The sequence below is a fragment of the Heterocephalus glaber genome, unplaced genomic scaffold (assembly GCF_053883595.1).
Source record: "Heterocephalus glaber isolate CG9 unplaced genomic scaffold, H.glaber_assembly_v1.0 deba00001504, whole genome shotgun sequence".
Classification (NCBI taxonomy): Eukaryota; Metazoa; Chordata; class Mammalia; order Rodentia; family Bathyergidae; genus Heterocephalus; species Heterocephalus glaber.
The window spans coordinates 4,061,569-4,086,340 of record NW_028258324.1 but is presented as its reverse complement, the minus strand read 5'-3'; the positions used below and the strand labels follow the sequence as shown (position 1 = coordinate 4,086,340).

The 24,772-nt window shown below is 55.8% G+C and overlaps 1 protein-coding gene across 6 annotated transcripts in view; it reads right to left on the bottom strand.

Annotated features, from left to right (window-relative positions):
- The window catches only part of Sema3f (semaphorin 3F), a 28,890-nt gene extending 5,542 nt beyond the window's left edge, over positions 1-23,348 (bottom strand). The window contains exons 1-12 of one of the 6 annotated variants that reach the window (XM_004834079.4): positions 22,796-23,348; positions 22,430-22,543; positions 18,760-18,919; positions 5,538-5,698; positions 5,374-5,436; positions 5,153-5,272; positions 4,316-4,408; positions 2,660-2,753; positions 890-1,009; positions 533-672; positions 293-407; positions 54-123 (exon numbers count right to left, since the gene is read on the bottom strand). In XM_004834079.4, coding sequence (XP_004834136.1) covers positions 54-123; positions 293-407; positions 533-672; positions 890-1,009; positions 2,660-2,753; positions 4,316-4,408; positions 5,153-5,272; positions 5,374-5,436; positions 5,538-5,698; positions 18,760-18,871 — 1,088 coding nt within the window. In that variant the 5' untranslated portion in view covers positions 18,872-18,919; positions 22,430-22,543; positions 22,796-23,348. Of the gene's footprint in view, positions 1-53; positions 124-292; positions 408-532; positions 673-889; positions 1,010-2,659; positions 2,754-4,315; positions 4,409-5,152; positions 5,273-5,373; positions 5,437-5,537; positions 5,699-11,640; positions 12,044-18,759; positions 18,920-20,118; positions 21,526-22,429; positions 22,544-22,795 lie in introns of those variants that run through there. The other 5 variants (XM_004834078.4, XM_004834081.4, XM_004834082.4 and 2 more) reach the window with 5 other exon arrangements.
- Positions 23,349-24,772: the final 1,424 nt, after the last annotated feature.

Sequence of the window (24,772 nt, the reverse complement as noted above, 5' to 3'; positions counted from 1 at the left end):
GTCTACAAGGCATGACCCCCAACCTGCCACTGCTGGCCCCACTCTGGTCTCACCCCGAGGAGGTAAAGACAGCATAAATGACTGGGTTCCTCACATCCTGGGTCTGCTGGACAAACACATCCTCTGGGGACATAGAAAGAAGGTTCAGGGAAGGTATCTTAGGCACTCCCCAGCCCTTGACCATTCCTGCCCAGGGAATAGGGACCCACCAGAAGCTACTTGGTGGCCACCCATCCAGCCTCCATCATTCCCGCTGCAGCCATGGGGCCCTGCCTGCCTGCTGGGCACTCACGGAGCTCATCGAAGTGGGTCTCAATGCCATCCTCTCCTGGAACGGAACAGACAAGCCGTGCCTTCAGGAATGTGCTCCATTTGTTGACCAGGCAGCAGTGACCACCGTCGTCGTTCTAGGGATGGGAACAGGAGGCCAGGTCAGCTCAGCTCACTCACCCACAAGACCCTGCTGGAGCAGGGTCGACAAAGTCAGGGCTGGGCCTGGAGAGGGGCAACTTGGGGCCTTGGGGACATATACCAGGCAGATGCGCCCAATGCGGGCGTACACAGCAGGGCTCTGGGCTGTCTCTGCTGACCGCTCACGGAAAAAGAAGTAGAGCTTGTCATCGTTGCGCTCTGCACTGTCAGGGATGAGCTCCGCATGGATGAATGAAGGGTCTGCAGGTAAGCAGGGGTCAGCTGCATGAGCTCCTTTGCTGCACCCCTATTCCCCAACTGAATACCCAGCCAGGTATAAGGACAACTTTTCTCCAAACAAGAAAACACTTCCACCCCAGCTAGTCACAGGCCAAAAATTCCGCCAGGTGTGCTTCCACAGGATTTCCCTTCCCCACCCGACACACGGCCCACCGAAGGCTTCGTGGGCTGCATGTACCATTGAGCCACCGGGAGTTGTACTGATCTGTGCGCATGGCTGTCTGCTTTCCAAGTGTGCGGAAGATGGCTGCGTCTGTGCCCATAAAATCAATGTACACGCCAGCATAGAGCTCTTCGTCTGTGGGGGGAGGGGGCAGTGGTGGTTTATTAGGGCCAGGGCACAGCCCCAGTGACCCCCAGGCAAGGTCAGCCTCCCTGAGACAGATCCTATCTTGAGTAGGTGCTAGTAAATGTTAGCAACTGGCTCTGGGAGGGCTGTGAGCAGCAGCAATGATCTCTGATTAGTAGCAACAGCCAATTTCTGTGACATAAATATGGCTGATCTCAAGCAGCTAATCTGAGGTCACCGTAAGCAGAGTTGGGAAGAGCTGCCAACATCACTGTACAGTATTACAGTATTCCTACCCACAGACACAACAGACATAAATAACCTCAAGAGCATAGATTAAAAAAAAAAAATGCAGTAGGGTAGGGATTTAGCTCAGTGGTTCCGCCGCCTGCCTCACAAGCCCAAGGTCCCGAGTTCGATCCCCAGTACAAAAAAAAAAATGTAGTAAAACAGCTGGGCAGGGTGGTGCATGCCTATAATCCTAGCAGTTGGGAGGCTGAGGCAGGAGGATCACTGTGAGTTCGAGGCCAGCCTGAACTACATGGTGAGACCTTGTCTCAAATAACCACCCTCCTCAAAAATAGTAAAGTAATAAAGTAATAAGTTTTGAGTATGTTACCTTTTGTTGTTACCTTTCTTTTAATGTAATTTATTTAACTGTATGATAGATTTATTTTTGTGGTCCTGGGGGTTCAACCCAGGACCTTTATGCTGACCTACATCCCCAGCTCTTTTAAAATTTTGGTCCAGGGTCTTCTCAAATTGCTGCATTGCCCAGGCTCGGCTTGAATTTGCAATCCTCCTGTCTCAGTTCCACAGAGTGCTAGGATTACAGGTTTGTACCACCACACTCAGCTTATAATTTAATTTTAATAATAAATATGTTTAATAACTAGCTCACAAAATTTCTGAAAATGTAACCACTGAGCAAGCTGCCTCTATCATGTCACTTCCTGTCTTCTCTCTGAAACTCCCCAGGGAAGCCCTGTCTTTCCCTGAATCAGACTCCCTGATCTGGACTCTGCCATCAGGCTAGAACTTATTTGCCAAGAGGATATTGCCTGCCCCCTGCCCCAGGGGCCTTTCCCAGGCTTGTTGGGTGGCACAGTGCCCGGCAGTTGCTTTGCAATGCAGACTGAGTTGGGCATCCAGAAAGCAGGCAGAGTGCCCAGGCCAGGGTCAGGCTCCCCAACCTAGGACAGGGGCAGCAGCTGCTAACACTTTCTTGGAGAAAAGCCCCAACTCTCCCAGACATCTGCCTAATCCAGAAATACTCAGTCCCTGGCTGGTTATCAGGCCAGAGGTCTCCACTGGCCCTTCTGAGTGTCTCTCCTAGGCTCCTGGATGTATGGAAAAGGAGTTAAGGGACCCCCCGGTACCACTTGTCTTTTCTAGGCAGCCTGTGGGCCAGAGGGTTCTGAGCTTTGCATAGGTTACACTGTGTGTTTCAAGGAGCACCTGATCTGCTCAGTGCCTTATCCAGCAGGGCTAGATAGAGTCTCACACCAGGATCTGGCCTTGTGCCCCTCCTCCTGCTGAGTAGGGCCCCCCAGGAGGTACAGAGGCAGCCCAGGATAAATGTTAGTGGTGCTTCCCCAACTCCTGTGGCAGAGGCTACACATTCAGACCGTAGAACCAGGGTGAGGTGGGAGAACTCACTGATGAGGGCTGAGGCTGTGTCCAGCTTGGGGTCATACGGACACTTGCCCTTCCCTGACTCGAGTCTCTCAGGCTCCAGGTAGAAGATGTAATCCTGCAGGGCAGAGGAGGCTCAGCATTGTCCAGGCCAGTCTCACAGCCAGGAATGGGGACAGGCCATCAGGCTCCCAGGGTAAGAGTGAGCCCCCAGGGACACCCGGAGCCCACCCCCTGCACTCCCAGGGTCCTCAGGCTTGAACTCCATCCAGCCTGGTCTCTGGCGGCAGGGCCTTGCTGTGGTTCCAAGGGAGCAGCTTCCTAGTTTCAGGCCTCAGGGAAGACCTGGGAATCAAGGCTCAGGACCATGGGCATAGGGTGGGCTTGTAGCGGCTAAAGGACTTCCGTGGCAATTGACTCAGGAAGATGCTGACCAAATGTCCTTTGGGTCAGAAAGGCCAGATTTTTTTTTTTTTTTGGTACCGGGGATTGAACTCGGGTCCTTGTGCTTGCCAGCAGGCAGGCGGTGGAACCACTGAGCTAAATCCCCAGCCCCAGAAAGAACAGATTTTAGCTGTGGCTGACTATCTTGGGCCAAAGTGGAGCTGTAAAGCTGGCTGGAGCAGGAGGCATAGGTCAAGGGCCTAGAGTACCTTCCTTTGCCATCAGATCCAAATAGGCCAGAGAGCTCCAAGATTACTGTCCCCAGACTTTGTGCCCTACCTATGGTACTCAGGATGGGGCCTTCCTGCCCTTCAGCAGAGCCCCCAGGATCCATGACTCCCCAGGGCCAGGGGCTAGGGGATCTGTCCAGACCACACAGAATTCACAAAGCCCCCTGCACCTCTCAGCCTAGCCCAGAAGATGACCTAGGAGAAAGGTCATGATGGCACTGGGACCAGGATAAGCTCATGGACCTGGTGGGAAACGTAGGGAGAAGGAAGGGAAAGGGGAGGGGAGAGGCACAGAGACGGGAGAAGGTGGCAGCAGGTGGCAGGATGGTGATGGGAAGGTACACACAGGCCTGCTTCCAGTTACACTCTGCACACGTGACTTCCTGCACACATAGTTCAACATGAAGCACCGCCAACACACAGAACCCACTGCTCACAGCCTGGACACACACATCGAATCCAAGCGTCTCTACTCTTCACACTCCCTGCTTCGCGCATGCGTGCACACACGCTCTGTCACTCACCGGCAGCCCCTACCCCCCTGCCCGCCCCTACCCAGCCCCAGCTCACCCAGCCCAGATCTGAGTCCTGACTACTAGACAGATGCCACCCCAAAAGACAGCACACAATTATGCAAGACACTGGATAGCCCACAGGAGTCACATGCTGGACTGTAGGCACGTGCCACGTTCCCACACCAGGTGCTGAGTAGGGTGTGCCCAAGTGCATGTTGCTGTGTGTTCCTGTGCGTCTCCACGCATGTGTTCTCAGAGAAGAGGCACAATGTCCCCAGGGCTCCTGTCTTCCTCGTCTGGTAGCCACGATCTCCTGCCTGCAGGGGTCATACTGAGGCTGACAAAAATCCAGCTAGGACTTCCTGGAGAGACTGAGAGTACTCAGGGGCAGGATAGGAATCAGTCCCTGGTAGGCTGGCCTGGGGCACAGGCCCAGGGTGAGTGGACCCAAGGCCATGCTGCCTGGCAAAGCCTGAAGAGATGAGGCCCACCTGGCGTGGGGCTGTGGGCATCGGGTAGACGGTACCATCTGTGGCTCTGCTGCCGCGGCCTCTGACCACCTGCGCCTGGGTCCATGGCATGGCCTGAGAAGACGAGGAACAGGGGTTAGAACTGGGGGTGATAGGGGCTGGGGGAGCGGGCTCGGGCTGCCAGCCTCTCACACCACACAGGCCAGGAACACACGTGAGCACATGGGCCCCAGAGTACGCATATGCACGTATATGTGCACACATACACACAGGCTCAGCATACCCCTGCACACACTTGTTTCTTAAGTCCAGTCACTCTCACACATACCCTATGAGGTCACACCAACTCACACACATGCCCACATGGAAATGGAAAAGGGCAGAAGCAGGCAGGGTGGAGCAGAGCTGGGGAAGGGACAGCTCCCCCCAAGCCCCGGACTGGGAAGAGGAAGACAGCTCTCCTCCAGGCCTCAGGGCAGAAGCTGACTCAGGCATCCAGCCTCCTGATGCCGAGGCCCCCACCAGGCTCCCTGGCTTCGATGAAGGGGCATGGTCCACAGGCATATCTGAGAGAACTGCTGCCAAATAGGGGCAAGGGCTTACTATGTGCCAGGCACAGTGCTAAGAGCTTGGGAGCACTAGCTCATCACCTCCTTCTCACACCAACCTGTGAGAAAGGCAGCTGTGAGCCCCATGTTCAGGTGAAGAAATTGAGGTTCAGGGAATTAAACAGGTCACTCACCCAAGGTCACAGGGCTCAGAAGTGGCAAGGCCGGGGCTCATGCTCATCCTTCCAACAGGGCCCTGGAAAGCAGCCACCAGTGGGGATGGCACAGGCCAGAGTGAGCTGGGGCTTACCTGCGCCCGGCGGCCGCGGTTCACATAGGTGCACATGGGGTTGTAGGCGCCTGTGCCACACACATACAGGTGGGTTCTGTTCCAGGGCTGGATGAGCCTGATGAAGTTCCCACACTCACCCTGGGGCAGAGAGAAAGCTGCACAGGTGCCCAGATACCTGGCCAGGCCTCATCCCTCTCCAGGGATCCACCCCATCCACCTGTGGACCCCGCCACACTCACATTGCCATCCTTGCCTGAGAGCACACATTCTTCAATGCGCTGTGGGGAGGCCGCCCAGTGGATCTGTCAGAGATGGGATCAGAGGCTGCAGCCTACTGGACAGGCCCCTGGCCCTGGTCTCTAGACGCCACCCCTTTGTGCCCCACTTCTAGGCCTGCCCTTACAATGAGGGGCTCACGGTTGATGTCGTGCAGGTCCAGGGACAGCACGTAGTCCTTGCTGCCCACATACATGCGGTCGTGGTCCTCGTCCTTGAGCAAGATACGGTAATCGGTGGTGTTGAGAAGAAAGTTGAAGAAGTGGGCAGTGCCTGTGGCCTTAAGCTCTGTGGGTGAAGAGTAGGACCCTTGGAGACCATGCAGCTGTCATCCTTTTTACAGAGAGGGCCCTGACCCCTCACACACACATGTCTTAAGCTTCCAGGTTCCTCTCCCAGGTTCTGATGAGTGAGCAGGCCAAGGAAAGAGCCACACCCAAAGCTAAATCCTGATTCATTGCTGTCCGCAGTCAGTCCTAATGAAAGGGCAGGAGTACAGCCCAAGGTTTGTGTCAGTATCAAAGTCTTGGCTCAGAAGAGGGTTAATGCTTCCACAGGAGCCCAAAAGGTGAGGGCAGGAGGCAGGAACATCCAGGACAGCCTGCAGATGCTATATGTAGCCCAGATGCCCTGTCTTCACCCTGGCTGCCCATCAGGCAGAAGGCACAGCTGGTGCATGGCAAGGTCCCTACCTGGCCTGAAGGGGCCAGTGAGGACTGTGGAAATCCTGAGGGAATCAACTGCCCTATAGACCTCCAGCTTTTCCCAGACCCTACAAGGCTGTTAATAGTGGAACTTTAAGGCCACCACGAAACATCCAGGAGTCAATTGTGGGAAGGAGCTCTCTCCCTGTGCTAGAGTCCCCAAAGCTGAGGGAGGGTCCAGTTGGGCCCTCTGTTTTCTCTTCTGCATGCATCCAATAGCCTTGGCCCTTATCCCCAAGACATCAGGGAAAAGTCTTCCTTCCTGAGGATGAAGAACAGGAGGGAGCTCAGCCAGTGATGAGCCAGGGGACTTGACATGAGACTCCAGGAAGCCTGAGAACCTGATCTAGGGGAGTTGAGGGGGTCCCTTTGGCAAACCCCACCCCTATCTATCCCCAGCTACTTTTAGCTCAAGAAAGAACATTTGGATGAGGCTGATGAATATTCATACAACAGGGTGGGGGGCAAATGGCAGCACACAACAGCACATGCGTGTATACACCTGGCGCAGGTATACACACATGTCCTTCAGTAGACAAGGTGCTCACCAGCTCATCAAGGGGATCACATATGTCCCACTACCCACCCACAGCTGGTAACTCACTTCATAGGTCAGGTAATCGAGGGGGAGGCCTGAGCCAGGCCCCAAGGCACCTGGGGGGACAGAACAGCTGTGACTCAAGGCCCTGAACACAGCTGAAGGTAGCTCTGGCAGGTGGCTGTCACTGACTGGCCTAGTGACCCTGGCTCTATCTGGTGCACCAGGGACCCTGAGATGGGCTAGCATAGGCCAAGCCTGGGAGCAGCTTCAGACAAAAGCTCTGGGATGTGCTAGGCTGGGCATATGGCGTACGTGGTGTGGGCTAAGGGCCAGGGAATCCAATGCTAATTTAAGGTACATGTCTGGTAGCAGGAACTCACCCAGTGGGACCTGAGGTCAAGGCCAGGCCTTGCCCTGCCCAGATCTGACTATGCAGCAACAAGGGAATACAGGTGATGACCTTGGCCAGCCACTGGGTCCCAGGGACGCCAGGACGCCGAGGGATCAAAGGGCCAATCACTGCCTGGCTATGGCCTCACCCGCCTGTCCAGCGGTGCTTTTGAAGTCCTGGGCAGGGCTGCTCAGGCACCTGTTCTGCACCTGTTGTTGGGCCACTCGGAGTCCCCCACTTGGCCACCCAGTCATAGTGACAACAGGAAAGTAAACATTCCCCCACCCCCAGGGCTGGAAAGTGGCCAGAGAGGAAGTGAGACTGCCAATAGAGCCCCTCCAGGCTGGGACAGCCCGCCATGGGTTATTTATACCCTGGCTGGGGGCATGGCCTTGACTGTGCCCTTACTCATCCTGCCAGGCTGAGGAGCACTTTGGGGGCGATGGAGGGGAGGGGGGAAGAGGCTCAAGTAGGCACCTTTAGACACAGCACCTGGTTGAAGGGAAGCTTTGGACATATAGCCCCTGGGGACCCAGGCCGCCACGATCCCTACCCTCCACCCCTGCCTAGTTTGGCCTCTGCAATCCAGACCTTGCTTCTCTGCTGTGCCAAGCTCCCAGGGCCCAGCTCTAAGTCCCAGCTTCCAATTTGCTTCCAAAGCCCCAGGGATCTAGGTTCCAGCTCCCTCTGAGAAAGGCAGGAAACGGACCACTCAGCAGATGAGAAAACAGTCCCAGAACAAGGACAAGACACTATCTTTGACATGACATTCTGCCCGTGAACCCCTCAGTCTAACCCTGGGCACAGGAGGTAAAGGGCGCCTCTCACTGAGTCACCAAGCACTTACCATGCACAGAGCCTGCAGTCACACATCCAGTTTACAGGGGAGAATATCAAGACACAGGGCAGGGAAGTAATAGGCCAGTATGTGTGTGTGTGTGTGTGTGTGTGTGTGTGTGTGTGTGTGTGTGTGAGTGTGTGTGTGACAGAGACAGAGAGAGACAAAGGATGAGCATGAATGAATTCCCACCCAGGTCCTTGGCGGAAGGAGGGGAGGCCAATGGTGAACTGCCTGCCAGGAGGGCCAGGGCCGGAAGGTGACTCGCCCTGCATCAACAGGGCATATGACTCAGGACCCCTGGGATCCCTCCCAATGGCCACGGGATATGGCGTCAATGGCTTGAGTGACATGGCTTGAGTGACACAGGACACTCTGGTATCACAGGACATGATGCTTTAGTTGCTGTAGAAGTGGTGGTGGGGGAAGGGAGCCCCCAAGAGTTTACACAGGGTGAGAAAAGTTTGTTTTTCTGGCATGAGTTTCATAACCCCAGTGGGGACACCATGGGCCTCTGAGCCTCATTCTGTACTCCTCATACTGACCTTAAAAGTGACCCTGTGTTTTGGGCTGGGGATTTAGCTCAGTGGTGCCCCACCTGCCTTGCAAGTGCAAGGTCCTGAGTTCGATCCCTGGTACCAAAAAAACCAAAACAACAAAAAAAGTGATCCTGTGTGGAGCTCCTGCTTCTTGGAGAGTCTAACACTGGCATTCCTCCAATTCCCACCCATCCTGCATGAGTGGATGGCTGCCTTGTGAGGAGAGGAGAGTGGGATAGGTCCCCACATCCCTCCCCAGGAAGCAGGCTTCTTTCTAGATGCTACTATCTCTTGGAGGATGCCCATTCTCCCTGCTACCATTTCCTCATGCTGAGGTTGGAAGCAGAGAAGGTGATAGGAAGGCAGGAGCTTCCTGTTGACTCAGCCCCAACCCACCCAGTCCAGCATGTCCTACCCACCTCTAGCCCATAGAAGAGAGCTAACTCCCAAAGCATTCATCCCAACTAGCCCGCAGAAGGGGAAACTAAGGCACAGAGAGATAGGAAGAAGGCTCTGCCTTATTAACTCATAGCTACAGCATTAATGGTCGGGGCAATGGAAGCAAGGAGCCCCTGTGACAGTCCTGAATCCCTGGCTGCAGGCAGGAAGGCTCCTCAGTCAGGGTGGTGCTCACCCCAGGCTCCCAGGTGAACAGCAGAATTAGAATTCTGTCTGTCCCTCCCTCAACCTATATACCACAGGGAAAAGGAACTGGGTTGGGGGCAGGGTGGTTCAGTGGCCCTCAGTACCATCCTCTGACACCAGCAGTGTCAGGAAGGGCCAGATCCTATTAGGCCCAGCTCCCTTCTGGGGCTTTAAGCCAAGAGGATCCAGGGGTCTAAGGTAGTAGCATCAGTAGGTAAGGGGCTGATGCAGACCCAGCCTGGTCATGTCCTCAGGCCAGTCCCCACCTTCACCCTACTTGTCCCAAGGCCAGCCCTATAGGAGGAATGCCACCCCTCCCCCATGGCCATGGCAATATCAAGGAAGGGGCTAGGGCACAATCAAGGGTGTCTATGGATGTCTACTGATGCCAGGACCCAAACCTGGATATGTCTTGACCTGGGGGGAGCTAGGAAGATGCATCTGGGTGATACCTTCTGGGAAGGGCCCCCACCCCCATTCTCTCATCCAGGCTGGGCCCAGGTTGGGTGGGGCGGCATCCGGGAAGGAAGAGCTTATTCTGGCATCAGACACCTCATTTCCGCCTCTAGGCTTCTCTCAAGGCCATTAGACACTCAGGGTCCTGGCCCAGAACAGCCTGGCACAGATCCAGAGGTAGAACATTCACAGTGCCCAGGGGTGTAATCCTGAGGGTACCCATCTCCTCCTCCCTGGGAAGCAGTGTTTGATGCCTCACTTTAAAGGCCAGGATATGCCCTGAGTAGGCGTGTCCACAGCCCTTGCTCAAAACCCCAAGTGGGAGGCTCTGCCCCTCATTGCCGTCTCTAGGACACCAGGTCTGAGGCCAGTGAAGCAGGGGCTGCTGCCAAAAGAGGGGTCTTGGAGTAGAGGTGGGTGACCCGCCCCCTTGGTTACAGCCCCACAAAGCCGTGGGCCCTGACTGACAGTGTTACCTCCTCCAACAGAGCTGGCGAAGGGGTGATAGACAGGTCCCTGCAGCCCAGCTCTGACCTCTGACCTCGAGTGGGCTGGTGGGGCCCTAATCCCTGAACTGAAGAGAAATGAGACTGGGGGCGAAGGGAAGGGGTTGCCGGCATGGGTCTTTGTTAGTGCTTCTTCCACAGAAGTACCTCCTGACCTTCCGACCTTTCTGAGGAGGGAAACTGAGATAGTGAAGGGCCCAGTAGCAGTGGCCATGACAAGAGAGGCAGGGCTAGGCAGTCCCTCAACCTCTTTCACTCCCCCAAGCTTTGAGGGGCCCCAGAGGAAGGCCCAGGGGCTGGACTGGCTCCCAGCCTAATCCTCTTTTAATGAGCGGCCGGCCGGAAGGCCTCAGCCCCTGGCCACAGCCCTGCAACCCTGGGAGCCCCAGCCAGGCCGAGCTGGGGGTGGGGCAGCCCAGAAGTCTGTCATGCACCTTCCCCTACTCAGCACACCCACCTCACATACACCCTAATGCTGAAACCTCAGCTCCTGACCAGGCCAATCCAGGGCCTATCATTTGCAGAGAAACCTCCCTCATTCTCCCGTGGACCCTGGTCCCACATGGTGCTGTGCGGGGGAGGCTGTCACTGCTAATTTTCCTTTCCTCCCTGGGTGTTCTGGATAGGAAGTACTAGATGCCAGAAGCAGGGTTTGCCTTGGGCTTAAGCTGCCGCCTCCCTTGGGGAGTGTGTCCTCAGTTCCTCTGGCTTTCCTAAGCTACTCATACCTCTGCCCCCATCCTATCCCTGACCCATGCTTTCCAGACCAAATTCCCAGAAGCCTCTTCAGGAGCCATACACAGGCCCTCCTACTGCTAGGCAGGTGAACCAGGTCAGTGCCAACAAAACCAATTACAGCCTGCTCTCACCCAATTAGCAACTAATTATGGCCTCATAGTCCATTCAATATAATTAACATGTAAATGACTCTACTTGTTTATATTCAATAACCATTCTGATTGAATTCAATTTAAATGTCTGAACTAGAGACCCAGTTACCATATTTCCCCACCTAGCAATTCACCACCTAGCACTGTCACTTCCTGGGAAATGTGGCTCCTCCATGGGGAGAGGGATCTAAGCCCAGAGAAAAGTGGAAGGGCAGATACAACTGTGCCCAGGGTAGGGGTGGCTGCATTCTCTGCATCCTTGCCAAATCCATCCCAGGGGTGCAGGGAGGTGATGGGGTAGGAAGAGCTCCCATGGGACCCTCTGATGGGAAATCCTCTGGAACAAGGGGGCCCTTCTTAAAGGCTACTGTAAACATCCCAGCTGTTCGGTAAACACTGAACAGGGTAAGAGACACCCAGCTGGGCTAAAACTCTGCTCCACTGTTCCCTCCTATTTCAGGGTCTGGGAAGCTAGGTCCTACAGGCCCAGGCACACTGTTCCCATGCCCGTTCTGCTCCAGTGCCCATCTGCTCCACCCAGGAGGACAGACTAGGGGCTGGCTCATCCCAAGCCAGGAGGAACAGAATAGCAAGTTTAGCCCTTAGCACATACCAGCCCAGAATCAGAGGTTCCACACCTTGTCCCCCAAGGACTTCCAGTGACTTGTGACCCTCTGTTCCAGCAGATGGGAGCTCTCCTGACTGGATGCCTCCACCTACCTCTGCCCAGCCCATGCCCCGTGGCATTTGATCATTCCAGGTCTGGGCTGGTGGTTCAAAGACGAGGACTCCTGCACAGACCCTTAGCAGCATGCACAGTTGCCTGTGAGAGCACATAAAAGCATTTGCTGGGTGAGCAGACGCCAGAACCGGGCTCCGCTTAGGAAGGACACAATGTGATCAAGAGATGCCCTTGTGTAGGGAACAAGAGGGAGTGACCAGGGCCAGGAAAGCAGAACACACAGGAATGTGCCCTCAAAAGTGTGAAGGGGATAAGGTTAGTCTGAGAGAAAGGGGTGCCTTCTTTCTCAGGTGGAGAAAGTGAAATGGTCTTCAGAGCTGGCCTCCAGTTCCACAGGCCCCAGGGCCACCCCTCCTCCCACATTCCAGACCTGCCCCGGAAACCCCTCACTCATTCCTCCACCACCTCCTCCTCCTCCTCCCCCTCACTGCAAAAGACAACAAACTCTCCATGGCTCATTTGCTCCGATAAATCACCCAGAAGGGGGGTGTAGGATGGGACTGGACAGGCTGGTGGATGTCAAGACCCTCCCCCTGCCCTGGACCCAGCCTTCATCTTTGCTGCCCTCTTTGGATTCCTGCAGGCCCTGCAGAGCCTTTGCATCACTTGCACAGGATTCCCCGTGACCATTAGGCCCCTCATCAACATTGTGATGGGAAAACTGAGGTATAGAACAGACCCATGCTCAGGGTCAGCTCTGGAGGCTGCAGTGAGGCTGGCAGCTAGTCAAGGGATGGCAACAAGTCCTCCACATGGGCCTGGTGCTGGAACAGGAAGGAGTGGATCAAAATGACAGTGCAGGCAGCCCAGGGTGAGGCCCACTGGGGTATTGCCCACCTGGCCTTAGGCAATACAGAAGCCCCAAGTCCCCTGTATTCTAGCTGCTGCTCTGCCAGCTGTAGTGTATACCCCAGGAGGCAACCAGGGCAGACTAGAAGATACACAAGGCTGTGGATTCTGCATCGGAGGGAAATGAGGGCATCAGCTCCAAGCCCCAACTGGGAAAAAAAATAAGGCTCTTGGCTAGGTGCAGAGAATACAGAGGAAAGAGCATGTCCGGGTAGGAAGCCAGGGAAGGCTGGGATTCTGAGCGGGTGAAGGCAAGGCAGGCACTGAGGGAGGAAGGAAGGAAGAGTGGGGGAAGGGGAGTCTGGAGCTGAGGTCTCCAGCTCTGAAGGTTTCCTGGTCCCTGGAGGTGCCTGATACTTTGGGCCTGTCCTTGCCCTGCATAGGGATGCACCACACGGCCAATGTTTCTTCTGTGGGTCTAGCTGAGCCCTTCCCCCCAGGTTGGTCCTGATCCTAGACCAACAGCCATTATCAGACCCTATTCTTTGCTGGTTCAGGACCACTGCTCAGGGGCTGGAGCCCAGGAGGCCTCTACCCTTTCCCTGGGGCTGCTTGTGAGGAACTTCAGGCCTGCCAAGCTCAGGCACCCACGTGAGCTAGGCTTTGGATTGAGGCTGAAGCCTTCTGGTATCCAGGCCCCTGGCAAAGGCCTTCTTGCTATTTCTAAGAAAAATGCAGCAGGAATTCTCTATTTCTCTAAAGGGCTCCCTTGAGGTGGTGCTCAGACTCCCAGGACAGCACCAGGCCAGGCCAAGCAAACACTGGCCAGCCTTGTAGATGCCTCAGTGAAGAGCACAGGTCTGGCCCCTGGCACAAGCTGAGTAGGTGCCACAAGCAGGCTCAGGACCTTATCTCGGCAGGGGAAGGGCACGGGGTACACACTCCCATCACATGCGTCACTATTACTGGAATTTTTCCACCAGACATATTGAGTACCTCTGCCTTGAGAAAGAATTAAAGCCACAAGGTTCTGTACTCCACTGGGATTCTGCCCCTATTCTTCCATCTCCATCTCCCCCTTCCTTGGAGATACTGTCTCACCAGGAAGCCTGCCAGATGCCTGGATGCCTAAGGTAGGAATCCTCGTCTCCTGACCCCTCTACCTGACCCCTCCACCTAGCCAGCAGGACTCAAGTCCCTCCTGAAGTCCTTTCCAAGCACCACCTCCCTAAACAAAGAGTAAAATTCCCTAATACCTTGGGGCACCCTCCCCCTACAGGCCCTCATCTGTCCACCACAATCCTGGTCACTGAAACTTCCTTTGCTGCCAACACAGTCACAGTACTCACACAGTTAATCCTCTTGGCAACACAGTGAGGCCAGGACTATTCTCATTACCACTTTCCAGGAGCAGTGGGAAGTTCACCACTCAAGATCTACCATAGCCAGGATGCAAAGAAAAATAGCCTGCGCCCTCAGGATGCTGCTTCAAGGGGGCCATGGCCATTCCCACTTTACACAGGGGGGAAACTAGGGCTCAGAGAAGCTAAGCTACTTGTCTGAGGTCACACAGAGAACAAGGGTGGTATCGGAATTTGTCTGCCTTCAGGGCCAACCAGCTACTTCCACCACTTCTGTATTATACCAAACTTAGGTATTCCCCTCTCCATCCTGGCAGAGGAGCTGGAAGGCTCTTATGAGTTAGAAGCCAGGAAGCCATGGCTCTCAAGCCACTTTCTGAGCTATTGCTGTCTCTGGATGGGTCAAGGGGTCGAAGGAACACACACACAGATCAACAGCCAAGAGTCCCCTCTGAGGCTTGCTATCTCCCAAGTCACAGGGTGAAAGATGCCTTTACAGTCAGGGTAAAATTTTTACCTGGTGGTTTCTCTTTAAATTCTTTACGATTACAAAGCAGCAGGGGCTGCCAAGGAACATGATTTACTCCTTGAGCATGCACCAGCTCCTTGCTCAGTGCCAAGGGAAGCTGGAGCCAGGCTGGGAGGGCCAGGCAATATGCCAGGGATCAGAGACAAGGCCTGTGCTACAGAGGCCCAGTCAGTGGAGGTCCCATCCAAAGTTTGGTTGCATCCAGAAGTGCCAAAGGCCTGAGCTGCTGGCCTGGGTGCTCAGGCTGGGCCCCAGGCAAGTTCTACAATTTCTCTACTTTCTCCAGGGGCCATTTCTCATCTTGGTTCCTCCTGAAAAACCTACCCCTCTCTGGCTTGTTAGCGCCAAAGCCCACTGCAGCTGTCAAAGCCACCGGACCCCTGCCCAGCTCCCTGGTGCCACCTTGGCCTCAAAGCTGCCAGGCCTCCTCCTGGTCTTCTGCAACTGAAAGCTCTGCATGGAGCTTCTGGGTTTGGCTGGCCAGAGAGCTCATGGCAGGCAAGAGCAGGTCCTCTAGCTTCCTTCTAACCCCTACCACTACACATGCAGCTAAGCCTGGCCAAAGTCCATCAAGGCTTCTAACAAGACCCTCCACCACAACCCAGCTCACACCATGGGAAAGGAAATGAGCTGTGACCCCTCCCAACTTCCAACTTTGTTTCTAACCAGGACCTGGAAACTGTGGTATGCTAATACCACATGCAAATGTGTGTGGTGGCACCATTCTGAGCCATTTACCCAGAGAAAGCAGGCAGGAGAGCAGTGACCAGACCCCATCCATTCGTCCTTTGCCTGTAAGATATCCTTTTTCACTGAGCAAGCCCAACGAGGCCCAATGAGGCTCTAGACGTTGGAACCCCTTTTTCTTTGAGGGCCTGGTTTTCCCATCTCTGCCCTGAGAAGGTTTCCCAGGAAACCTCAGTGAAAGGGCTAAAAAATAAGCAAAGCTCAAGTCTACTGCTTTAGCAGGCAGAGCAGCAGGAGCCTGCCCAGTGCAACTCCAGCTCCTTCCTCAGGAAGCAAGGCTTGGAAGGCTGAAGCTGGCCCCATAGGATCCTGGCACCCCAGCCCTAGCTCATGGCAGGGGGCCATGGTCACATGACCTCCTCTATCCTTCACTCTCAGTCCTGGGACATGCTTGGGCATTAAGTAGAGCCAAGCTCAACCTCAGTCCCCTACCTGAGTGCCTTGGGAAGCCCCTGAGCCTTCTTCCTCATGGGAAACCCAGGCAAACCATCCTCAGGCCTGGGGGGGAAGCCCTGCCTGGTTATCATCACCTACTATCATTTTTATTATTTTCATCTTTTTGGACCTCCCCTCACATGCTCCTTCTCCCTACTCCTGCCTCAGTTTCCCTAGTAGCCCAGCTACCCTCTGTTATCATAAGATCCCTCTCTCCCACCAAATATCTCTTGTCCTCAAGTCATGGCCAAACCCAGCCCAGGCAGCAGTGGTGTTTTGAGGGGTGGCTTCCTGGGAAAAAGTAAACACTGCCCAAGCTGAACAAAGAGCCTGGCAGGGCTTTGTACTTTCCTGCTAGTGCCTGGGACAGAGGTGGTTCCCCATGGCCTGGTCATCTCAGGATAGGAAGTGGAAGAATTTTTTTGCCCAGATTTGGCCTATGACTTTGGGCCCTGGTAAGGGGTAGGGAGTTGGGGGTGCTGCTATCCAGGCATCCACAAGCTCTCCAGTGCCAGGCCTCAAAGAACACCTCGCCTATTCCTAGAAACTCTCCTTTTTGACCCGACACTTGAGCCTGACCTTGGCCAGGCTGCTGACAGATACTCAGAAGATGGGGCATAGAAGCTCTTCCATCTGAGCAAACGTTGCGTTGGGCCTCTCTGCCTTTGCACTTTCTCAGCTCTAGACCTGGCTGGGGTAACCAGGCGGATGGGCGGCAGCAAGCCCAAGCCTGGCCCAGTTCCTGCCTTTGTTCCTTTATCTGCCCTAGGCAGTGTGGCCCCTTTTGCCAGCATCTCCGCCTAGTAGGGTCTAGCCCTACTCAGACTAGAACTGGTGCCTTTTGGCTACAGTAGGACCCAAGGCAGGGCAGGGAAAGCCCAGCCAGTGTACCTGAGGCCTGGGCTACCAGTTGCTGTATCCATCCAATCACAGAAAGAGAAACTGAGTCATGAAGCTCAACTGACCAGCAGTGCTTCTGGGAGTAACTTGCTCAATGCCCTTCATGTGTACCTGTAAAGAAAGACCCCTGCCCTCTCCCAGCCCTGGCCTAGCTGTGGAATCCCAGCTTCTCCAGGAGTTAGTCTCCATTCTCAGTCCACAGACACTTGGTGGGGGCTTCCCCTTCACAGAGGACCACCTTTTATACATGATTGATTGAGACCATTCAGCATTTGGAAACACATAAAGCCTGGTGCAAAGTACATACTGGGCTTCTCAGTGGCACTGTCCAACTGGGTATCCACTGTCTTTTGAGTGAATCTGTCTGTGAACATCCCATCTCATCATTCCCATCTCATAGGACTCAGCCCAGGGCAGGGTGCATAGTAGGGATTCAGTATTTGCTAAACTGAAGTGACATCTAAGCATAAAACTAGGACCTCAGGTCAGATGGGAACAGGGAAGTCATTTATGACCAAGGCACCTGTGTGTGCAAACACACAAAGGCCTGGATGGGGTGGCCCTGGGTATCCTCCAGCTCCTCCCTAGGCTGCCACAGCAAGCAGCAGTGTAGGCTGGCTGCCAGGGAGTTGGGCTTTTAGTCACCATGGGTGTCGGCTTCAGAGCTAATTGAGAGGGAAGGAATCGACCTACGCAATGTGGGCACCAGCTAGGCCAGAACACCAGGGTTCTATTTCTGGCCTCGCTTCTGCCTCCTGCCTGACCTTGGTCATGGCCTTGCCTCAGCCTCAGCTTCTCTCTCTAGAAAACAGGAACAAAACCCTTTGCTCCTGGAGGTCCAAAAAGGTTTAGAAAGATCACACAGAGGACCTGCCTATGTCTCAACCCCTCTGCTTGAAAATAACACCCAGAATGGAGGCGGGGTCCCCAGGCTGTGGAGACCAAATCACACTTCCCTCCCCCACAGGGGGAGGAGACAACCTACTTGGGGAGAAGGGGGGATCTGGCCCCTTCAAGATTTATTAATCTGCCCTGAGGAATTCCACCAGAGAAGGGTAGAGGTATCAGCAGAATAAATATCTCACCTTTCCAGGCCTAGGGAAAGGGGACACTTTCTAACCAAATGGATTAACTCTTCTCCGTCCATTTCTCAGGCAGAGAGGACTCCTTCCAGGCACATCCTCAGACATTCCAGAAGCCAAGGACTAGGAAAACCGATGATAAGCAGCTCACTCCTCACTCCTCCCATCAAGTTTCAAGGGTGGGATGAGGTCAGGGGAGGGGGAATGAGACGGGGGCTGGGCCTCAGGCAAGCTGGAGGAAGAAAAGGTCAGCCCAGCCGTTCACCCAATATGGCTGCTGGGAAATCTGGCCAGCAGGCCTGCATTGGCCCCACCCAGGGCAGGCAGCTGGACAAGATTCACTTTGGCCAGAGGATGGCCAAGGGTGAGACCTCATCATGACTCCAGGCCCCCTAGACCCCAGCATGGTTGGTGTCCCTCATCCCAGGCCCAGGGTGGACCCTTAAGACCATACGCCCCTCTCAAAAAAGTGGCTCCTGGGTGTAGGCACCAAGTGTTTACTTGCCAAGGGGGTTAGGTGCAAAGGTGATGGAGCTGAGGACCAGCCTCTCACTCTGAAGACCCCCAACAATCATTAAAACCTTCCAGCTGGGGATTTAGCTCAGTGGTTCCAGCGCCTGCTGCGCAAGCGCAAGGACCCGAGTTTGATCCCCGATACCAAAAAGAAAAACAAAAAAACAAACAACCTTCCAGTAACCTCCCAGACAAAGCACCCATCTGGAGATCTGAGACCCCTCACAAGCATTCATTCTCCTAAACCTCTCTGTTAGCCTCCCTGCCAGTCACAGCCACAGTACCCTCCCAGAGTCCGGGGACACCTTTCCATATGGAGATCACAGGAAAGCTTCCAGAGCACCAATACCCTGGAGAGCAGGCCCTGCTCCCCCAACCTGCAAAGGTAGCACTGCCTACCTCACTGTCGGACCCTCTCCCTCAAGGGATGCCTAGGATACAGAGCAGTGGCAAATTTGGAAGGAATAACACCCCTATCTCCCTAGTCATTACCCTGCAGAGCTTGGGCCACCCAGCCCAGAAACTCAGATGCATGGACTCAGGACCGTTTCCCAAAATAACTAAGTGGCTTCTAGCCTTTCTCAGCAAGTCTTCATTGCCCCTGTTCCCCTCCCACCATGCCCAGCAAAACCCATGTGGGTTTTGTCCCTTTTTTGCCTTGACTCCTCTTCTCTCCTGGGCAGTGGAGTTGAGTGATGTGAAGACAAGATGAGTTCTGGGGAGAGCAAAGCAGCCTCTTACCTTTGAAGGAGAGCCGGACCCGGGGTGTGGCTGGGAGATGGTCTTGGGTAATGGTGGCTGGCCAGGCCCCAGTCAGTAGGGAAGCCCAGAGGAGGAAACCAGTAACAAGCATTGTGGGAGGGGCCTGGGGCCCAGGAAGCAGGTTTGGCTCTCTGGACACCTGGGAGAGGGAAGCAAGATTGGAATGTATGCGGCTGAGGAAATAATTTCTCCCTCCCAACATTTCCCTTGTTCCACTTATGCCCAAGGTATTTGTGTTTTCCTAACTAAACAAAACTGTGATGGATGTCTCCATGCTTATCCCTCCAGCCTAGGATCATGAACACTTCATTGTGTAAGCTTCATGTATGTTCTTTCGCCTGCCTTTGGGGAAGTGCTACAATAGCATGAAGATCTGGCTCTAGTGAGTGGCCTGAGACCACCAGAGCTAATGGGGCAGCTGGAATCTCCAACCCGGCCTTCCTGACATCCTGAATTCCATTCACAAGACCCAGTGCAAGTAGGTGATCTTGAAGCCCTCTCCAGTTCCCAGCAGGCTCTCTCCCACACAACTACCACAACAAAGCAGGCTCCTTGTCACTCTCCCACTTCAAGGAATGGTGAAGAAATGGGGTCTATCCCTTCTTAGTTACGCTAGACTCCTGGTGGGGAAAATCTGGACCTGATTTTTTGAAGGTAGGGGAGGGATGAGACACACACAAATGATTCAAAGTAGAAAGGACAGCACCAGTCAGAAAAGGAGAGGCAGAGAACAAACGGCCCCACTTTTACTAAAATCAAAGCAGGAAAGACCTGAGTCAGACAGGTAGAAGGACTTCCTACCAGGAAAACGTTCCCTCTCTGCCCTTGGAAGGTGACAGGAGACTAGGATAACAAGTGGGCTTGGGGAAGGGTCTAAGCAAGCTCCTTTTAGAGCCCACCATATTTCCAGCAGGCCCAAGTTTCAATATTGTGTTTTTCAAATATTGTCTCCCCAGGCAGGCTGGCTGTTGGATAAATGCAGCCCAGCAGCAGTTGTTGGAACATATTGTTCCCTCCCGGCATAAACCAGTGCCAATTCCCACCCCCCACAGCCAGAAACACTGGGGGTGGGGGTTTCAAGAATCATAATATGAGCCCCATCCCTCAGATCCTATCTCTTCCCTTCTCCCCAAGGCAGGCAGGACCCTGGGCCCATTTCTAGGATTCCAGGATGGGAGTTGGGGAACTACGGCCTGTCACTCCTCTGCTATGACTGTCCAATGCTGAGGAAAGGCTCAGGCTCCACATCTGACTTTCAGGCCCCACTTGACAGACCCTCCTGCCCTCCTCAACCTTCCTCCCTGAGCCCTGCCTCTGCTGCCAAGGCAAACCACTCACGGTTTCTCAGGCAAGAAGTATATAGCTGTTCCTCCTGTGGCGCTCTCTGTGGGAACACCACCCACTCCAGAGTGCCTGGAGTGTTACCTTTAGGTCCCTTCAATGCATTCCCCACCCCAGGTGCTCCTCCTGGGGAGGTGGCTGGGAGGAGGGAAAAATCAGAACCAGTCCCTCCCTTAGCCTGCAGGTCCCAAAGCTGAGCAGACTGGAAGGCAGGCTCTGACAAGGGGGGTAGATGAGAGAAAGTGCTGTGTAGCCACCCTGCCTTGGGGTGCACCAGGGAGGCCCCCACCAACAGGCTTGCACATACACACCCACAAGTGCATGCCCACACATGTCCTCACAGGCATGCATTTTCTCAAGAACTTGACCTGCTAATGGGGTGGGGCATAAGCAAGGTGGGAGACACTGTCCTGGCTTGGGAAGGGCAAGATACAGTTTGAATCCCTCTAAAGGCTTTGATCTTATGTATTAGGGGGCTCATGTCAACCAGCCTCCCATCTGCATCCTCCCCATGACCTCATTTTTCCTATATCCATTTTCATGGTAACAAGGTCAGGGTCACCAAGGACAGGGTTGGAGTCAGCCAAGGTGTCCAGGAAGCCAGGAGACCTTCCCACAGAGCCCCCACAGGAACTTTGTACAATGCTCTGGCTCTGACAAAAGTGAACAGGGGATGATGAAGTCTGCTGGGGCCCCAGGCCCAAGTCCAGACCCCTTCTTTGGTGGCCTTAGGGTAGGGGACAGAAGGAGAAGGAAGAAGAAAAGGACAGAGAGGAAAGATGGGAGAGGGTTTCTACAGTTCCTTCCCCTCTGCTAGCCCCTGGGTGCTTTCCATTCAGCTCAAGCCTCCCAGAGGCCCCCAAGGCAGAACAAGCTCAGGTGGGTAGACAAAGGAGGAAGAGCCGCCACCACCACCTGGGAGCCCACCTGGGAACCCACCAGGCGGAGAGCCGAGAAGAAGAGGCAAACTGGCGGGAGGGAGCAAGGGAGGGAGGCAGGCGGGGAGGGAGGAGGAGAGAGGGAGGAGAGAGGGAGGGACGGAGGAGAGACGCTTGAACAAAGAAACGAGGAGCTGGGGCTGGCAGGGGGTGCAGAGAAGGGGCAGCTAGAGGAAGGGGTCGGGAGGCACCTGGGGGCAGGACAGGGGGCCAGGTGGTCGAATTGTCCAGCCCAATTCAGAGATCCCAGGCTCAGTGTGTGTATGTGTGAGGGGGGAGGACAGACTGCCTGCCTCAGAGAAGGGAGGTTGGCTCCTCTGAGCCAAGAACTGCCTAGAAGGAAGGCAGGCAGAAACAGGGGTTGTGGGGAACACAGGGAGGAAATTATTAACAGCATCCCACTGGCCACCAGGCCCTCAGATACCCGCTCCCAGCTCCTTCCTAGCTTCTCGGCTTCCCCCTCCCCCCAACACCTCAAGAAAGAGCCACCCCAACATAGCTAGAACTGAAACTCCCCATTTGTGGCCAGAGTTTCCCAGTCAAGGTCACCTGGGCCTGGTTCCATCCCCGCCCCCGCCCCCCCCCAAGGTATGCAGAGCAGTGAGGCCTGAGTGGCTGGCCTTTTCTCACCCTCACCTCCTGGCCTCTGCACTTCCGGTCCTGGCTCCTTCAGGACTGAGGGGGAGCAGCAGGGGTAGGTGTGCCTGCCCAAACACCACACCACACCGGGTCCAGGCACACCCCCTGGGTAGCCTAGGAAGAGCCCCCAGCTCCACCCATGGCCCTGGGCTTAATCTACCAACCACTGCGCCCATTTCCCCATCTCTGCAACTAGGATAGTGGCTGCTGGGAGTCAAATTGGTGAATTTGGGGGACAGGGATCCCCAACCTGGCACAGCTCCAGAGTGGACACACTGATGCCTTCAGTTTGCCCACTCCCCAAGTCATTAACAGGGTGGGTAAAGCTCTGCTATCTTGAATTAGGAGTTATTTATCCAAGGGGACCTCAGCCTAGCCTAGTTCCAGAGGACTCTTGCCAGCACTACCTAATTCCTGGGCCACCTCGATACCTTACTATCCCACCTGGGCAGGGCAAGCCACCAAGCCCCTCATTGTCTCCTGTCCACCTCACCACTAGCGACACTGCAGGCTCTTCTGGCTCATCTACACCCCACTTACAGGAGGGACCCTAAAACCAAGCAGGACTTCCTTTTGTAGCAAATCCAAGATATGGCTAGGGGATGGGGGAAGTGGCAGAATGCTGGGAGAAGGGCCAGGGTTGGTGACCCTCGACATGGGAGGGTGCAGTACAGGGCCTCACTTCGGGCTGACCACGTCTTCAGTTAGGGACACCGAGGCTTAGCACTCACCTATTGGGGAAGACGCTGCCTCGGGCATTAGTGGGACTGAGACCTGAGATCGGAGAAGGGGACCAGAATTCCCGCTCCAGAGCGTGAGGGTGAGGCTACCCATTCACCTAGAACCTTGTGGAGGGGAAAAAGTTGCTTTGCATACCGGTGACCCCACAGGCCACATCACCCAAACACCTACACATCCTCGCGCCGCCCCAAGGCTAGGGGGTCCCATCCCAGTCCTGTCCCTGCGTCCGTGAGCGGTCCCCGATGTGGCCAAGCCCTGCTCACTGGACACTTCTGCAGAGTTCGGGTGCTATGAGTCCCTGAGGGGTCGCAGGTGGGCCGGCTGCCAGCCCAGCCCTCGGGTTCCCGCACACTCACCTCTTCCTGGCGGGGGCTTGGGCGCCCGGGCAGCGGCGGTGCGGAGCGGCTCCCGTGAACCGGCCGGCACTATCGGCCCCCCGGGGCCATGGCCCTGCCCGCGCCCTCTCTCCGAAGCGCCTGAGCCCGATCCGCGCCGCAGCCGCGGATTCCCTAGGTCCGCGGGCTCCGGGCACGTCAGCAGCCGAGGCCCGGGGCTCCAGCCCGGGCCATGGGAAGGCTCAGGGGCGCACGGGGCCACCTCCCCCGGGGGCGGGCTGCGGGCGCCCCCTGTCCGACGCGCCGAGGGCGCATTCCCCAGCGCGGGGCGCGGGCGGGCGGCGCGCTGGGATTCGGACGCTGCGCTCGGCTCGGATCCGCGGCGCTGAGCTCGCCGGGCTGCGGAACCCGGGCCGGAGCCGCACGGGGCTGCAACGCTCTTCGAAGCGCGATCTGGCCCTACGCCGCGCTCAAGGGGCTCCGAACCGAGGCGCTCAGCTCTCTCGCCGCTCTCCTCTCGCGGCCGCTGGCGGGACAGGGTGCTCGGAGCCGCGCGGGGAGCTCCGGCAATTGGCCGCCCGTGGGCGACATTTGCATAGCACGGCCTCACCCCGCCCGGCCCGCCCGGCCCCACCCCCGGGGCGGGACCCGCCCGGCCAACGCCCCGCCCCCGCTCCACCTGTCCGCAGGCTGGGCTCCGGGTTCCCTGGCCTTAAACACCCCGCGCCCAGAAGGCTCGTCTGCGCCCCGCACCCCGCCCCCGCCTCGCGGGCGGCGCCCCCGCCCCGCCCTGGCTTTGTCTCTCCGTGGATACACCACGCACATCGCGCCTGGTGTTTACCCGGGCACTCAACTCCCTGGCGAGAAGAGCTGGCGCGCCGGGGAGCAACCAACCTGCGCTCACCTGCGCGCCCGGTTCCACGTCTCTCCTTCCCACTCGCCGCTGGCCGCCCCTGTGACCCATGTGTGAGCCCTGCGGCTAGGACTGCCCGGCCTGCTCAGCAGGTGGCGGTGCAGCCCCTGGGACGTCTGGCACCGGCAGACCTTCCAGCGGGTCGCAGCTCCTAGCTTAGGCCAGGTTGAGTCAGCCTAGTCACCAGCTCTGTCCAGCCCCTAAACGCTCCTGTGATCACCTCAACAGCAGCCCAATTCCAAGCCAGTGGCTCCCACAAACTCACCTTTTATTGTCCCATATCCCAGAGAAACCAAATAAGCAGAGGAGGTTTTCTCTCCTTTAAGGTACACTTGCTTTCATATGGCCTGGTGAAGACCCAAGGGCTCAGTAACCGAGCAGGGCCCTAACTTGAGGCCAAGAAGGGACCATCTGCCTTGCCCAATCTCTGGCCCACGGCCTCATCAGCCAGGGCCGCCTCTCTGCCCTCTGCCTGTGTTCTCAGAGGCTTTGGCCTTCTTTGTCCTCTGATTCCTCCTCTGACTGCTCCTGTTCTCTTCTCTTGCTCCTCTGCCCTTCTCTTTCTTCTTTTCCCTTCCCCTCCCTCTTTCTTTTCTCTTTTCTCCCTCTTCCTCTCTCCTCTCCTCCTTTCTCTTTTATTTTTCTTTTTTGGTACAGGGGATCGAACTTGGGACCTTGCGGTTACAAGGCAGGCTGCGGAACCACTGAGCTAAATCCCCGGCCCTCTCCTCCTTTCTCCATCTCCCTCCTTTCTCTTCTTCTTCTCCCTTTTCCTCCTCCTTCCTTGCCCTCTACTCCTTCCTCTTCTCGCTCCTTCTCCTGCCCCATTTTCCTTCTCTTCTCCCTCCTCCTGGTTCCTGCTCTTCCTCTTTTTTTCTTCCATCTTCCTGTCCACTCACTCCTCTTCCTCCTCACTTCTCTTCCAGGCTAAGACCCTGAAGCCAGCCTCTCGCCCTCCAACCTATTGCCGTGTGACTGTTAGCATAGGGCCCAGATGGTGTTAGGGTGTTGCTGAGGGTCCCCTGACTTGGGGTGGAGTGCTGCCCACCAGCTCCCAGCACAGGCCAGCCATTTGAGGTGAGGCA